General features: G+C 32.8%; 1 protein-coding gene and 1 long non-coding RNA gene across 2 annotated transcripts; both read right to left on the bottom strand.

Annotated features, from left to right (window-relative positions):
• Positions 1-732: 732 nt before the first annotated feature.
• LOC110892039 lies at positions 733-1,943 on the bottom strand. Its single transcript, XR_002565785.2, has 2 exons — positions 1,875-1,943; positions 733-910 (listed from the first exon to the last, which is right to left on the bottom strand). It is a non-coding gene; the product is annotated as an uncharacterized LOC110892039 (long non-coding RNA).
• Positions 1,944-6,229: 4,286 nt separating this feature from the next.
• On the bottom strand, positions 6,230-10,784 carry LOC110890315. The gene is made up of 5 exons (XM_022137908.2): positions 9,943-10,784; positions 9,114-9,868; positions 8,487-8,576; positions 7,431-8,120; positions 6,230-6,605 (listed from the first exon to the last, which is right to left on the bottom strand). The coding sequence occupies exons 1-5, from the start codon at positions 10,040-10,042 to the stop codon at positions 6,513-6,515; spliced, it is 1,728 nt and encodes a 575-aa protein (XP_021993600.1). The 5' UTR covers positions 10,043-10,784; the 3' UTR covers positions 6,230-6,512.
• Positions 10,785-16,924: the final 6,140 nt, after the last annotated feature.

The following is a 16,924-nucleotide window of genomic DNA, read 5'->3' as shown; positions in this document are numbered from 1 at the left end:
GGTTCTCACAAACACCCCTTCAATATCACTCAACCATCTTTGGCACACTATCGGATCCACTTCTCCGTAGTAGAGTGGCGGTTTACATGCCATAAATTCCTTGTACGAGCAACCCTTACGCTCTCCCAACTTCTCCTTAGCTAAATTGGCATTATCCTCCAATTTCTTAATTCTTTCATCTACCACTGATAACACCGTGTTTTGGATTTTATCGATGAAACCCGATAAACTGTTCTCGATTGCTTTTCCTACCTCTTCAGCAACCACTTCTCTCATTTGCTCGGTGACTCTTGGCACCGCTTCGTCATTTCCTTTATCCGTCATCTTTAAAACTGAAATGTTTACATTTAAACGTTAAACATTTCATTTATAACATTGCTTCCTTTTGTTTCCGTTTAGTCAAGTTCTCAACTTGCTTTGACCGTTCAAATTTGGTGCACTTCCCGGGTTTGAGTGTGTTAGCACACTCTTCCCATGCACTTCAATTTCTTTCTCATTCTTACATAAGACATAATTTGTTATCATAATAAGTTAATTCTTACCGGACGGTCGATCGAGCTTGAACCGAACACTTTGTTGACAACCTGAAGCTCTGATAACCAACTTGTAACACCCTTACTTTTAATAATGAGATTACTTAATATATTTCATGAGTTTATACTAAAATTTCCAATTTACAAAAGGTTTTCAATTCAAAATACCAAACATGATCATGTAAGTACAAAACGAAAGTTTAAAGTAACTTATACTAGTCACCACCGACTAGTTTAAATTCCTTAGGACATGGTTGTCAATTCATTTACACCAAAATCATTGTCTAAAACAAAGTTAAGATAACGCGGAAGCTTCAAAATACGTGTTCGGTTCTTCTACATTGCTTGACCGCCATCCGGAAGCCCACCATAGTCACCTAAAGTCAAAACCACTAATAACATTAGTTTTGGCATTGACATATTACGAGTAAACATGTTCCAACATCAAATCAATAAAAGAAAATAAAAATTTTGATTTTTTATCCTCCCGCGTGTCGCGGCAGAAGACATCAAATCCGTCGCGACTCGCGACGGCTTCCGCGTGTCGCGGGGGTATTCATGTATTCCTCCGTGTGGCGCGGGGGAACATGTTTTCCAGCGGGTGCAGGTTTAAAACCTGCATTTCAGCCCAGCTCCGAAAATTGTAAAAATTCTAACTTTAAAGGGTCATAACTTTTCACTCACTAGTCCGTTTTAACCGATTCTTTTTCCTATGGATCCGTAATAAAATTACGGATCTATCCATGTAAGTTTCACATTACGGAAACCGAGATATCGATAGTCGGTCCCCAATTTCCTTATTTCAATTATCAAACCCATTGTTGTAAGTACATAGCACCATTTTTCAACTCTTAAAACCTTTCGGACATAATTACCCAAATTCCCGGGCTCATAAATTTTGTACATTTGTGCCATTCTATGGCTTCGCGTTCTATTGGAACTAGTTACTTGTTTCATCGGAATTCAAGTATTCCATTTCAAGCAACCTCTTTTTATTCAACTTCTATTATTCGACCCAAGTTCCCGGGTTCTTGGACTTAGATTTATATAACCAAACCATTAGTATAGTACCATCCATTATTTAACGAAGTATGAGACTTTCAAGTCTCTACTCTCGTGATTCTTTTAAAAGCATCATTTTGACCCGTTTGGCTATTTAGTGAAAACCATCACTTCATTGACTAGCCAAACTAAGTTCCAAGTTTTTACTTTGACCCGTTTGATGGTCGAGTGTGCTTCGCCGCTTTAACGACGCATCAAACGTATTCATTACACTACAACATCATTCTCACAACAAAACTAAACATTAACACATAATTTAACGGGACTTAAGCCACGTACCTTTAAAGCACACCTTTTCCGCGGGTATCACTTCCGGCGTGTCCACTTGACGTCCCGGATTCCTTGCCTAGAGAGTTCAATTTATAACAAAAATTAGAACTCTTTCATAAGCTTTAACGCATTATTTCTTAACATATTCAAATCTGCGTTTTGCCCAACTTTTAACATTTTAACCCTCTTTTAGGCATTTTATCAAACACCTAACGGGTCAGATTTTTACATGATCTAAACCAAGTTCATGACTCGAGTTTATCACCCAAATTAACTTCAATTTGACTACATGTCTATATGTTAACATCAACAACTTAGAGTTTTCCCCATAATTTCAGTTTACACTAGAACAAGAGTTTTAATCCTAGTGTTCATCAAGTTCTACTAACATACTAATCACCCACTATGGTGATTTTGATCTATACAATTATCATGCAAGAATTTGAAAAGAAATCGTCTAGGGTTTGTCCCTAAACCTTACATTACTTCCAATTTCATGTTTACTACACATAATCAAGCTCTACATTCGATTTTGATCACATACATGAACTTTGAATCGAATGAAAATGACCTAATTCAACATACCTTATGATCCCCTTGGCGAGGTGATCACGATTCCATGTTCAGATTTCGATTATTGCTTGATTTAGGCCTTCAATTTACAGTTTTTCTTGTGAACTAGGGTTTGAAAAGTGTGGGTGTCGCCCTGGGGTGTTCTTGGTCGATCAGCCTCTCTCAAATGAGGGGTTTGATTTGTTTTTACTAATTTAGTAAATAAAATTCAAGTTTTGACATTATTAGTCCCTCTACTTATCCAACATAACTTTTGTTGTTTTAACCACAATGTAAGTTAAATTTTAGACTTGTTAGTTAACTAAGTTACAAATTTTTAATTGATAAATTCTCATTTATTTAAACTTTATAATTCTAATATAAAGTTTTTATATTTTCGGGGTGTTACAGAATTGAAGCAATTCGAAGCAGTTGTTTTCAAATTTTCCTGAAAAATCAAAATTGAAACATATTTTGATTTTAGGGGGAGTAAAAATTTAGGAAATTTCGGAAAATTTGAAAAATCAAAAAACATGATAAAATCAGAAAAAGCCGAAAACATTAAAAAAAATTCAAAAACTGAGTTTTGTTGTAAAAAGAGGAAATGATAGTACATCACTGGATTATCACAGCACGCTAAAGATTTGGAAAGTCAAATGTGATAAACGATTACATTGCGGATATGTCAGTAGGTTTTTATACATCTAGTAGATTGTTTTCGAGATATAAACTTAAATTCGAATAACTTACTTATCTCGTGGGGAACATCTCTCGGATATATGGGTAACCCCTGAAATCTTGTTTGAAAGATTTTCTATTTCTGACATACTAGGTCTTTGTGCGTGGTGATATCTGGGGGATTATACCAAGACTTCTGATTTTGCGGGAGCAATAGCTTAGTCCTCGTATAATACTTTGCATAAGCTTTAATTTTAAAGCCAGCCCTCAGCATAAAAAATGATGAAACATTGCAAAATGCTAATCATGTGCTGTTAAAGAAAAGATCCCCAAACGGGACACACCGAAAGACGAGCCGTCATCTCTTTGTCTGAACGGGAGTTCTAACCTGAGCTCTCACGGTCTCGCATTTACCCATTTACAGATATCATTAGTGTACACTCACCTGTAAGACTGAATATAGAAATCTGGATACGGGAGTATATTCTGAGTGGGACACTCGAATAAGTTTAAGTACTTAAAACATTAATTTCGTATCTCGAAACAGTTTGAACTTTGTGTGAAAATTTAAGTGGACCAATATACTGACAATCTATGTGAATTGTTTAGAACTTAAAATGTCTAAAGCTTAACGGTGTTAGTGATATGTCTCATAAACTGATATGATTCTCTTACACAAACTCATAAAATATTGTCTGTAAATATTTCTTTACTGTATTTCATTCATAACAAAATCCAAAAAGATTTTCAGTGTGTTTTAGCATAAATTTTGAAAATACAAAAAGATTTTTGACAACTGATGATGGAAAGCTGATTTTCAAAATTCCAAGTGCTAAACATGATGAACAAGTTTGGGAAAAAGATTGTTCGAAATGAAAAACGATGATAATAGGTTGAGATAATTTGTGAAATGTCATATTGTTACAAGATGATGTTTTGAATCTGGTTCTACAAGTGGTTAGCAAAGTTTAAATTTGTTAAAACTTAAATTTGTGAAATTTACTTGGTAGAGAATGTGCACGAATGAAGTTATGAAAAAGCCAGGTTATGATTCCTGAGCAGAGGATGAGCCGGGTTACGGTTTTAGAACCTGTGAAAGCCAGACTACGATCCCAGCTTATCAAAGGGGGAGTCTGAAGATGCTAGAGACAATGTCTGATCCTAAAATTGTTAGATCATCATTCAAGGGGGAGTTTGAATGATAGGAAGCCAGGTTGTGATATTGGAAGAGAAAGAGAGAAGAAGAGAAAGAGATTGAATGATGCTTAACTATTAGATACTTTGGAAGAAGTCCGAAGACTGATCAAGGCTGAAGACTGTGAAGACTCGACACCGAAGACTTCGTCAACATCCAGGGGGAGTCTGTTGGTGCATATGTCTGTCGACTTCGTCTTGTATCGAGTCTTGTAATAGAAATGTTAGATCAGGGCACGTTGTACGAGGAAAATAGGGTTTGAGTGTTGAAAGTTCATTTCGCACGAAATGACACCAAGCTATTTCATACGAAATAGCATTCAGCTATTTCACACGAAATGACTTCTGTCTATTCCGTGCGAAATCACACTCCTATAAATACCCTTGTTGCTGATTCATTTGTAAGGTTCGTGATTCCGGTACCGAAGTGCTGCCGACGTGTCGTTTGCTCTGTAATCGTGTCAAATCAATAAAACAAGACAATTAAGAGTGAATCAAGCTGTTACAAAGTCTAATCAATGAATTCCGCCTCTGATTAGACCGAGAACTCTTCTGATAGACTCGTTTCGATCGTCTCCCGATCCTACAGTTTGTTAATGAACATTCATTATCATTTTCTACCTTAGCGGCACGTAAACATTTTCTTTTACTATCTCTCTCCCTCACTATCCAGAGGTGTGTTCACCATTCCCCCAACTATTAATTCAAATCAAATAAACATATAGTTGGGAGCTCGTGGAGGTCCCTACAAATGTCACGACCATGATCAAGGTGTTCCACTAGTGACTAGAAAGCCACCTTAGCTTCACGAGCTGCTCCACGAAGCCACACCCCACAACTTAAGGTACCCATCGCCAAGTGTAGATGTATATTTTATTAAGAATAAAATTTGTGTGTAATTTATTGAGTGTTAACCAAATTGCACATATTGTCACCTGAGGAACAGTCAGCATCGGTATTCATTTTTTATGTTCTTTTCTTTTCATTACGAGTTGGTTTCAATATATTTTCAGTGCCGGGAGAAAAGCAGTACCATGCCACAACATAACTTTTTAACTTGCCATTTTTTGTTTGTAGCTTTTGTTTTTGTTTGATTATGTCGATGATATTGTATATATTATTTCATGTTTTCTTTTATTATTTGTGTTTTTTTCTTTTGATTAATATTATACTTTTAAGCTTCTTTTTTATTAACGTTATTTTACCGTTATGTCAACGATTCCATTTAAAATTTGTTAAAAATCAACCTGTCCCCGCTACGAAGCGCGGATACAACCCTCTTGTTTTAGTTAATCAATTAATTAGCAACATTTTCCAGCTGGTTTGTTACAACCTGTTGGGAAAGACAACAGGTCTTGATCCCGGGTTTCCCAATATATAGGGATGTTCTTCAGGTTTTGGATTGGGTTGTTTGGGTTTTTTGCTACGAAAAAGTGACCTAATAACGACCCGTTTAAAGTTCGTGTTGATCAGATTCAGGTTAGTTCGGGTCGGGTTGTTCGGTTTTCAAGTATAGATGTAAAAATAAATGTTTTTGAACAAAATATCTTCAAAATTTAAATTGATACCAAAAAAATATTATCAAAATTCCAACATCATTTGACAATTTAAAATGTTCAAAACTACTTAATGTTCCAAATACTAAAGACTTCAAATCAAAACATATATTTAAAAATAGACAATAAATGTTCAGGGTTAGGGTGACTTTGAATTCGGGTTGGGTTTCGGATAAAAATGGACAGAAATACAGGTATATATACTTGCCAATTGATCCACGCCTTCGAAAAAAACCCATAATTATATATGAAAAATTCATATATACCAAGTCATCCAGGCAGCAGTTAATTAATTATATAACATTCTTTTATGCAGAAATAACATCTCAAAGAAAACCAAAAAATGACATAAAAGATGCAGGAGTTATGGCTGCTGCAGAAATAAACCAATAAAGGAACAAGAAGCTTGTAAAATCTAAATTTCTGGCTTCTTTTCATGAAAAATGACCAATAAACCATCATCATAAGCTAATTCTACCCCTCTCAAGTATTTCAAAAGAAACAAAAATTTACCAACAAAATCCAAGATTTCTTTGCACAACCAAAAGCAATTCCCAATGACAAAACCCTAAACCCTTAAAATGCAAATTCAAGCCCCCCTTATGTTATGTACTTGATCCTCCTCCACCACAAGGATTTCAAATCTCAATTCATGTCCACGTAAGCCTCAAGAATCCTTAGAAGAAATCTCCCCCACCGGCATCAATTGCTTTGGAAGTGTCCCCTTCAATATTTTTGAAGTCGGCTTTAAAGTCAGGTACTGCAAAAATAATATCAAACAAAAACGACCATGTCAGCACGCATACGTCCATAAGATATGTCAGCAAAACTTACAACAACAACCGTACCCAGTATAATACCACCTATAGCCAAGCTATTGGTAGGATCTAGGGAGGGTGAGATGTAGGCAAGCCTTACCTCTATCCCAAGGGATAGAGAGGCCGCTTCCAGTGAGACCCCCCCCCCCCCGGGTCCTAAACCTAATCCAGATATAAGAGTCAAATAAACATACAAAAAGTATATAACACAAATGCATGCGATAACACATATAGGCTATCAATATAAAGATGAAAAACCAAGCCCCTAAGTCGAGCATCTAATACCAAATCGAACTATCCTCTTAAATGTCGTTAGCCTAAATTCTACGTCTCCAAGAACTCATATCCTCGACCATGTCCTCAGAAAGGTGCAAGTCTATCAAATCCTGTCTAATCCTCTCATCCCAAGTCATTTTTGGTCTACCTCTACTCCTCCTTCCCTCCACACTAATGGTATCCACGGTTCTAACTGTGGCCACTATCAGCAAAACTTAGGATATTAAAAATTGAGTAAAATGCCATTTTCGTCCAAAGGTTTGTTTTTATGCATCTGAATCCAAAAGGTTTGAAATCTTGCCATTTTCACCCACCCAACTAACTCCGTTTGTTTACTCTGTTGAGTGAAGGGTATTTTAGTACTTTTAACTAAAGTATCCAGACGCGGAAAAACAAACCTTTAGACGAAAGTCGCAAAACTGGTCAAACCTAAGGGACAAAAATAGCATTTTACTCTTAAAAATTTATAAAACCTAGTTTAATATACTTACGTTTTGGTAGAAAGAACTAATCTCCTCTTCAGTAAGGCCTTCTTCCTCCTCAGCGGTTTCTTCCCAACCCATTGACCGTAAAAACCGGGCCTCTTCTTCCTCCGAATAAAGAATCACATCAGGGCCCTTACGGATCTTCCCATTAACCAAAGATGCCATGACCGCACCACAAGTATCACCATTGCAACTCACGTCAACCGTACTCTCACTGGATTGCTGGACAACCGTTGAGCCCGGCCCACCCTCAGAAGCCACGGGTTCACTAGAAGAACTGGTATCAGAGGCGACAGAAGAAGGATTACTACTAGTCATGGATTTCTTCCTCATAAGGTTAAAGAAGTTATTACGGCTCTGAGCTTGTAATGAGGGTCTCTTCTCCAGATTAGCAACTGGACCGTTGACCGGTTTTTTCAACGGGGCAGTGGTTCCGACAACTGAGGGTACAGCAAGAGGGCTATTTGGCAACTTGCTACCACCACCTGTTGGGCTCAAACTGTCCTTTGCAGTAGGTGTTATACCGTTCCTTTCTCGAGAGGGTTTGAGAATGAGAAGCTTTCCCACTGTAGATGCCTTTGAAACATCAGGCTTCACAGTAGCAGATCTTGGAGTGTTTGGATTACTGATAAGGTGAGAACTCTGAAACTGTGATTGTCCGATTTTCAGTTTCTGTTTATCAGAAGAGTTGAAGGCCTAAAAAATCCAAAAGAAAAAAATCATTAGAAACAAAGATTGTGCAATTTAAGTCTTTTTTTCATGTTTTCGACTTTTCTAGTATTGAAATTGAATCAAACATAAACTCGAACAAAGTGATTAAAGGTGAAAGCTGAGTAGTATACAACCAACGAATCTAAAGTCATAAGTAACATAATCTACAGGTATAATTGAAACAAAACCGTATATACATTAAGTGAATTGTATAACTTCAAAAGGTAAGTTAATGAATAAACATTGCACATTTAAAATTCTTGTGAATAGTTTTACAAATGTGTATAGAAACAGTAGTTAATTATCAAACAATTGAACCCCTAAACAAGAGAGGGAACAAAAAACTCTTACCAATGTTTTAGGCATGGAAGGAGTCATGGGAATCAACTGCCTGGATTGCTTAACAGCAAGCTCTTCAAGCCTTTGAGTTCCGACAGTCGACTACAATGAATAAAAGTTAAATGTCAATATACGTTAACATACGATACTGGGTGTTTGGAATTTGGATGTGAGTTTTGAAACTCACAATGAATTATATACCTGTTCGGTAGCATTCAGTGTTTGGCAATTCTGATTATTAACAAGTAAATAAATAAATAAATGAGCAAAACGACAAAAAACATACATTCTTAGTTATTGTTGAAATATTCAAATTTAAAATACGACAACTTGTTTATTCTCAAATATAGAAATATATTTAACAAGTTACTAATGTATTGAGTACAGGCTTAATGTATATTTTTATTAGCATTTATTACAATAAAATAATGTCAATATTTCTTAAAGAATCAGATTTGCTACAGGATGTGTATAACTAAGTACCAAAACTGACTATTTGATTCCCTAGATAGTCGGAATCAGTATCACTATATCTTAACACCAATGCTACGAAAAGTGGCAATATACAGATGATAAGTTTTATAAAATAAATCCAAACACCCCCACAATGTAAATAGATACAGAGAATATTAACACTACCTGAGGAGGAGTCTGAGTTCTTGGAGGGCCATGAGCCAAAGTTTCAGCCATGTTTCGCCCACCTGGCATGCCTGTAGTTGCAGATACTGGAGCTGGCTGAACTGGTGGTGCAACCGCTGAGCCATTTCCATTGCTACCAACAATTACAGGCACCTCAGCCAGAGCGGAGGTCCACCCATCTCCACCAATAACAGCTGAACTACCTACTGGGAGACTCTGAATGACTGAGCTCAATCCAGGTGACGAGACTTTCCCAACATCATTATCCACTTGTTTCTCATCTGCTCCAAGAGACGGAAAATCCCTCTCAAAAGATGATTTCACATTACCAGAAAGTAAAGAACCACCATTGTTGTGACTACTTTTTTTTACTATATTCGAATCACTTGCTACCTTTGTGGGCCACGACTCGCCGCGTTTTCCAGATAAACTTGAATGTGACCGTCTTAACCCGTTTTTTCCAAATCTACTCGGCAAAATGTTACCCAAAGGATCAGAAAAGTCGTGATGCCTATTTTCTGATCTTTCCTTATTTCTAAACTCAAATATGTCCTTATCCCGATCCCGATCCCGATCCCGATCCCTATCACGATGATTTCGGTTAAAACTACTGTAAGATCTTAAATGAGCCGAACCATTACTAATAGAAGCACGGCGAAAATACGAAGAATTTGGTCTATCTGAAACAGAAGAGTGTCCTAAATCTTTATCCAATGACTTATTGTTTCTCAGCGATTTTGATACACCTTGTTCATCTACATCAACAAAACAATCAGAATGAGCATTCACATAAACAGAATTTAAAAGCTAACACGAATACAAGAATTACCAGGGTGCGATGAAGATGATGTGAGTTGGTGAGACGTTGCACTCGAGCCTCCACTATTCTTTAACCATTCTGGTACAAATGTTGGCTCACTTTTTTCCATAATTAGTATGGAACATCATAAGAAACCCACTGCATTATTAGAATCACAACTCTCAAAACACCTCTACCAATCTACCGTTCCCTTCGCTAACGAATCACCACGATAATCGACAGCTAATTCCAACCAACAATGTTACCTTCTAACTATCAACTAAACTGCAAAACTTTCTATATCCTATAATTTCAGTCCCAAACTCCAATGAATGACAAAGATCAACACCAATTTCAACCAATAACACTAAATTCAAGCCTCCAGTTTCAAATAACCAAACCCTAGGCCCCAAACACACAAATTGAACCCCCTAGGGTTTGTCCGGCAACCAAAAACCGACGAATTAACACACAAATTGAAACCCTAGGGTTTCAAATTCTCAATATCAGCAACTGATTAACACTTAACCGCTAGATTAACCGAAAACACGTAAAAAAACCCTAACACGCCGCCTCTTCTCGTTAATCCGTCAGTGCAATTAACCAATTGATTACAATTACGATTACAATTTCAAATTCGCATGTGTATGCAATAATAACAACGAGAAGGATGAATTTCAATATGATTTTATGTAATACGAAGATGTATCGATACAACGAGCGTGTATGTATAGTATGTGATTGTGTGTAGAGAGAGAAAAACACCTAGAAATTGCTTTGATTTGCGCCTTTGTAGAGAGAGAGAGACAGAGAGATTAGTGTGTGTTTGTGTGTGTGTGTGTGTTTGAGAGAGATGAAGAAGGAAGAATGGGATTTCTTGGGTTGGTGTGTGATTAAAATGTTTATATAATTATAGCAAATTTTGAATTTAGGTTTTATTAACCCTAATTTGTTGGATGTCAAACCCTAATTGATTGTCATTATATCTGCAATATAATTGTTTAATTTGATTTTCAAAAATAACGGATTGGCTTTTATTGAAAGACATATCAACATCTAAAATAACACTAATTTTTTTTAAATATCAATCAACTTTTTTTAAATAAATATATCAACTTTTGTTTAATTAAGTATAACTTTTACAAAAATAAAAAAAAAATATTTAAACTATACAACCTAATAAAAGACATAATTAGAAGACACGTGTCTACTATCTAGAGGCTCAATTCCTCATTTTTCCGCCAAAACTCACACCAATTCATTAACCTTTAATGATGGGTCACGAGGGATCCGTTTATACATACATTCGGGTCAAATGGCTATTGGTATATAAACACACAACCCGGCCATTTTCTTTCCATATTCTTCACATTCTCACAGCAACGACGATTAGGGTTTTATCTTTTTTTCCAATCAAACAATCCAAGATCCATGGTATATATGTTCGTCGAATAATAGATTCTGATTTCCTGTTAACTTCTTCGATTTATTTGTAATAAACACTAGGTTATAACCCGTGAATACTCACGGGTTGGAAATCTATATTTGTAATCAAATAAATATATACATTTAAATTAATAAACGAAAAGATTGTATGATTAATAAGGTGTATGAATAAATAATCAAACATTCTGTGACTTTTTATATGAATGGATATGATAACAAAAAACTGCATTGGAAGTCAAAACAATGATCGATAAAGTTTGCACACTAAAACAAATAGTAATAATAATCCAACATATGATAACATGTAATAACTTAAAAATAAAAACCATTAAACATTGTGAAAAACTATTAAACATAACAAAGTAAACTTATAACATATGAAAACCAAATATCTAAAACCTAAATGTAACAAAAGAAATCAGTTCACATATAATTGTAAAACAATTGTTTAGAAAAATTCGGCTGATTTCTATTTCCAATTATATATAGAGATGACATATATAAATTGATAAATTCAATGTTATTCGTATATTATGTAATATTTACCAAATAAATAATGAAAATCTTTAAGAGTTACGGATTTATTTTATTATTAGATTGAATATAGGAAAATATAACAAAAAAAATAAAGGTATATTTTAACTATCAAATAACCGTATATACAAATAAAAAAAAGTAAACTTTTACAATATCTTTGATAATCATACCATATCACCTACATCTACCTATACTGCAAGTTCACTTCACATCAATTTCTTTCACAACTCTCAAGAACAACCAAGAGGCGGTGAAGAATTAGTAAAGGTAAAATTCCGATTACATCTCCGATCACTTCTACAGCATTGTTATTTTCATATATAATCTGAAGTTGTGTTTATTATTACAAATAACTCAGACGATTTTGTTTCTTTGAACCGATTAATGATGAAATACAGTTGAAATCGGGGATTAACTATTTGTAAAGAAATCAAATTTTTTGTATGTTATGTATATTTAAAAGGGTTATATGTATTGCATTTATTTGAAGTTTACTTTCATGGGTTAATAGTGTTATTTGGTTGAAACATTCTGTAGATATTGTTATAAAAAATTGATTTCTTGGTTTATAGTTTGATTTCGATGATTAAATGATTTTGGTTGAAAGATTATGTTGATATTGTTTATAGAGTTGAAATAGGAGTTTAACTGGTTGTAAAGAAACTGATTTATTAGTTAATAGTCTGATTTATTACATCTGATTTATTGGTTAATAGTATCATTATTAACCTATATTTATATAAGATTTTATTAAAGTTATGTATTTATATTTTTGCTCATCAATTATAATATATGTATAGCTTAATATTAACTAAAGAATCATTCATCATTTATATTGATATATGATCATGTGAAAACAGTTAATTTAATATTGTTTATATGTGGATTATAAATAATGAAAATATTAATAAAATTATATGACTTTAAATTTTGTAGATATAACAATTACAAAGTCATAGTTATCAAATTTTTTTGTGGAATATTAGTTAACAACTAATTTTTATATTGCTATGAACAAATATGTATAACTTTATGTTCAATAGTAAATGATTCTAAAATATGTTGTATATTACAGGTTTTTACAAATGAGCTCGCCATGTGTGGCTTTGTTAGAAGATGAATCATCGTTAAAACTGGTATGATACAATGTATACAAACAATTCTGTATATCTTTTATTAATTAAAATATATAACATAAATGTAACCGTAGGTGCTTCCAATTGAGTTTGTGAAGAACGTATATGGACATTATTGGCAAAGAACCAAAATATTGATAAAGCATGAAACTGGAAAAAGTTGGCCAGTTTCTTTGAGAAGTGTAAGTGGTGAATCGGTTATAACTGACGGATGGAGTAATGTAATAAGGGAGCTTGAGTTGCCAAAGAGGACGTTATTGCGGTTAAGGATAATGGAAGACAAAAACATTGAAATAGATTGTTTTGTGGACAACATATGTGGTGAATCGTTTGTGACAGTCAACCGTTACAACATCTTAAAGATTGTAGTAAGTCTACTAACATGTTTTGTAAATTAAAATTTATTTTGATATAGTTTTTAAATAAATGGTATACATATATAACCAACAATAAAATATTACAAAACTTTTCAGGTCATTCCGGAAGCTTACGTAACAAACTGTTACACTTATTCGTCAGTCAAAGATTGTTACAAAATTTATGCAGCAGGTCAGACTTGGAACATTGACATGGACAAAATCAATGATCATTATGTTTTTACAAAAGGTTGTCCGAAGTTATTTGATGATCTTGCAATACAAGAGGATGATATACTCTTGTTGAAGAAAACGGACACCGTCACATTTGAATTGAAAATTTACCGTAGAGGAGTTGAGGTAGTTTTTACCAAGAAAGAAGAAAGTGAAGATGACTCTCTGATGGAAGTACCTAGAGAGACATACTACAAAAACGTTAACTTTGTAAGTAATTTAAAGTAGCTTACAGTAGAATTATGTAAATATTATTAATTTCGTTATGTTATTTTATAACAGAATTTCTGTGAAGATGATGACTCAACAGATGAAATAGTTAGTAAGGTAATAACTAATCATTTGTATAGATTTTGTTGAAATTACTATAATATTTTATGGATTTAATTATTTAGGAAATACAAAGGCTTCTAGGAGATAACCAAGAAAAGGTGAATAAAAACAATGAAGGAAAAGAAATATCAAAGGCAGGAAGAAAGAGTTTGATCATAGAAGACAATAACCAAGCAAGAAAAGCATATGTATTGGTTTTAAACAAAATAATAGATGATTACTTATATTAATATATTTACAAACATTTATATATATTCAATTAGTATTTGTTCATTTTTTATTTAACGTTATTAATTGTTTTAACAGGTTCAAATGAAAGGAAAAAAGATGGTGGAATGTTGTAAGGAAGAAAACAGTAAAAGCCTGATATGTGAATCCGAAGTGGAAATGCCAGAAGTGACAACTGTTGGACAGAGAACACACAGCCGCTTGGTACGTATAACTTAACTTAACAACATTTAGTAATGAGTATTTAGTATAACTGCTGTGATTATATATATTACTCTAATAATACATTTTGTATAATGTTTCAAAAGGTTAAAGAAAATACAAAGAGTTATGACAAAGCATTGAAGATAGTGGATGTGCAAACAAAAGGTGTTGCAAGGATAAATGATGCTTACAAAAGTGGTATTCATGAGTTCAAAAAAAATGGTGATAAACGATTGGTATGATTTTTTAAAATAGTCAACGACAAAGAAAAATATTCTAATATCAATAAGCCTAAATTAATTATAAAACTATATTTGTCATGCAGAGAATGCCTGCTGATATTGTAAGAATTGGAGGATTCAAAAACAAAGTGCACCAGTTAAAAGTGATGAACATGAAAGGAAAAACAATAGATATGAATCTTAGGAGGCAGAAGAATGGAGATGCTGTAAGGTATGCTATCGAAGGTTGGCCGATGTTCATGAAGGATAATGGACTTCATTCCGGTGACACATTGCATTTCACATTTGTATGTTCACAAAATCTCCTGATCTTATCAAAGGTTGATCCAGTTAATGCAGGTTAAAACATTTTCGATAACAGAATGCTTCAGATGTTTGTGCAGACTAAATGATGATGGTTGTGTAACTATTAAATGTCTTCTTCTTTTTTGGGACATGCAAGTACTGTTAAACTTTTTTTTTCTTAATTAGTAGTTTAAGTTTAAAACCTCTTAGTTCTATATCTTATATGATACCATATTTTGGAATGTACGTAATGTTGGTATCTTTTATAAATGGTTGTGGATTATGAATGTTTAAATATGTATATTTATAAATTAAGTTGTGGTTATTTATATGTCATTCAAATTGTTTATATAATTTGTAACTAACAAAAGAACCTAAACTACATTTTAAAAAAACTATATATCAAAAAATAAATATGTAAAAGACTTATAAACTTGGTTAATAATATAAAATTAATGATTACATAAATGAAACTATAAAATTGATAATATGTCTTTGTAAACTACATTTGTAGTATTATTATAAACCGGTAAGCCATGTAGTACATTAAATGTTTTGGAATTCAAATACAATTTAAATAACTTCCGCATCTCAGTACACTCGTATTGTGTAACTGTTGGAGTTAAAAATGTATTATCATACAAACGCAAAGAAACAATAAAGTAGAATTCATAATATAACATTATATACATATTTTTTGATATTTCATGTATATAATTTAGGTAAAATAAATAATATGTTAATTGTAAAGTTTGACACTAAAATTAGAATATATATAATAAAAATACAACAAAAAAAAGACAAATGTGCGTGTATTATAGATCATTTTGTATGGAATCTTTTTAAATGACAGATCTGTTGTGATACTCAGAATTTCAAAGATGAGATGTTAGTATGAAAATGTACAGATAGAACTTCTATGTTACAACCGTCACTCTTAAAAAATTACATCTACACAACCTATAGTTTATAAAGTGACTAAAATAAAATGAATTTAACAATAAATTTATGTTATAAATAATTGTGTAATTGTATTAATGTTATCAATTCAGTTCCAAAACTTAATTTATACACCTATGAAGTTAAATGTTATTATAGTAAATATTAGAAATATAAAACAATATAAAGTTAAATGTTATATATGAAATAATAACCGAATAAAATATTGAAAATATCTCTAGCTTTTACATTATCTATGAGAATCATTATATATATCACCTAATACCTAAAGAAGCTTTACTTCAACTTCATCACATACCTCAAGAATACCCAAAAGGAGGATAAAGAAATTAGTAAAGGTAAGTTTTAGATTTTACATCCGATCACTTTTAAACAGATTGTTATTCTGATTTCTAAACTAAAGTTGTCTTTCTTATTCCAAATAACTCACACGATCTAACCCTAAAAACGATTAATCAGTAAGTTAATGTGAAATTTGAGTGACTTAAAGTTAAAATAAATAATTAGTATGTTATGTAAATTAAAAAGGGATTATATGTATTGCATGTGTTTGGAACTTTAGTTTGTTAGGTTGGTAGTGTGATTTGGTTGAAATATTATGTTGATAGTCGTATGAAGAAACTGATTTGGTTGGTTTATATTTTGATTTGGATGATTAAATGGTTTTTGTTGTTGAATAAAGTATGATTTACACTATTCTTAAATCGCATATATTGACATAAATTTGTATTGTTATTTATAATAGTTTCTATAATATTGTTTATATGCTTTATATTTGGATTATAAATAATGAAAATATTATTGGGTAATAAATGATGAAAGAACAAAGATTTCTACTTGATTTTGATTTTGAATATAATGACAAATGGGTTTGTGTAATCTAGATTGATTAAAAAATAATAATAATAATATAGGATATGTTTAAGTAATAAAAGTAATTAACTAAAGTAGAATACAAATGTAACATCAAAAGGAATTACGGTATTTAACGTATGTATGATTGTCATTACTTTAAAGTACAAAAAAAGAATGGATTATATGGTATTACTGG

The sequence above is a fragment of the Helianthus annuus genome, chromosome 11 (genome assembly GCF_002127325.2).
Source record: "Helianthus annuus cultivar XRQ/B chromosome 11, HanXRQr2.0-SUNRISE, whole genome shotgun sequence".
NCBI classification, from domain to species: Eukaryota; Viridiplantae; Streptophyta; class Magnoliopsida; order Asterales; family Asteraceae; genus Helianthus; species Helianthus annuus.
The sequence above is the reverse complement of the archived record's forward strand: the minus strand, read 5'-3'. Positions and strand labels throughout refer to the sequence as shown.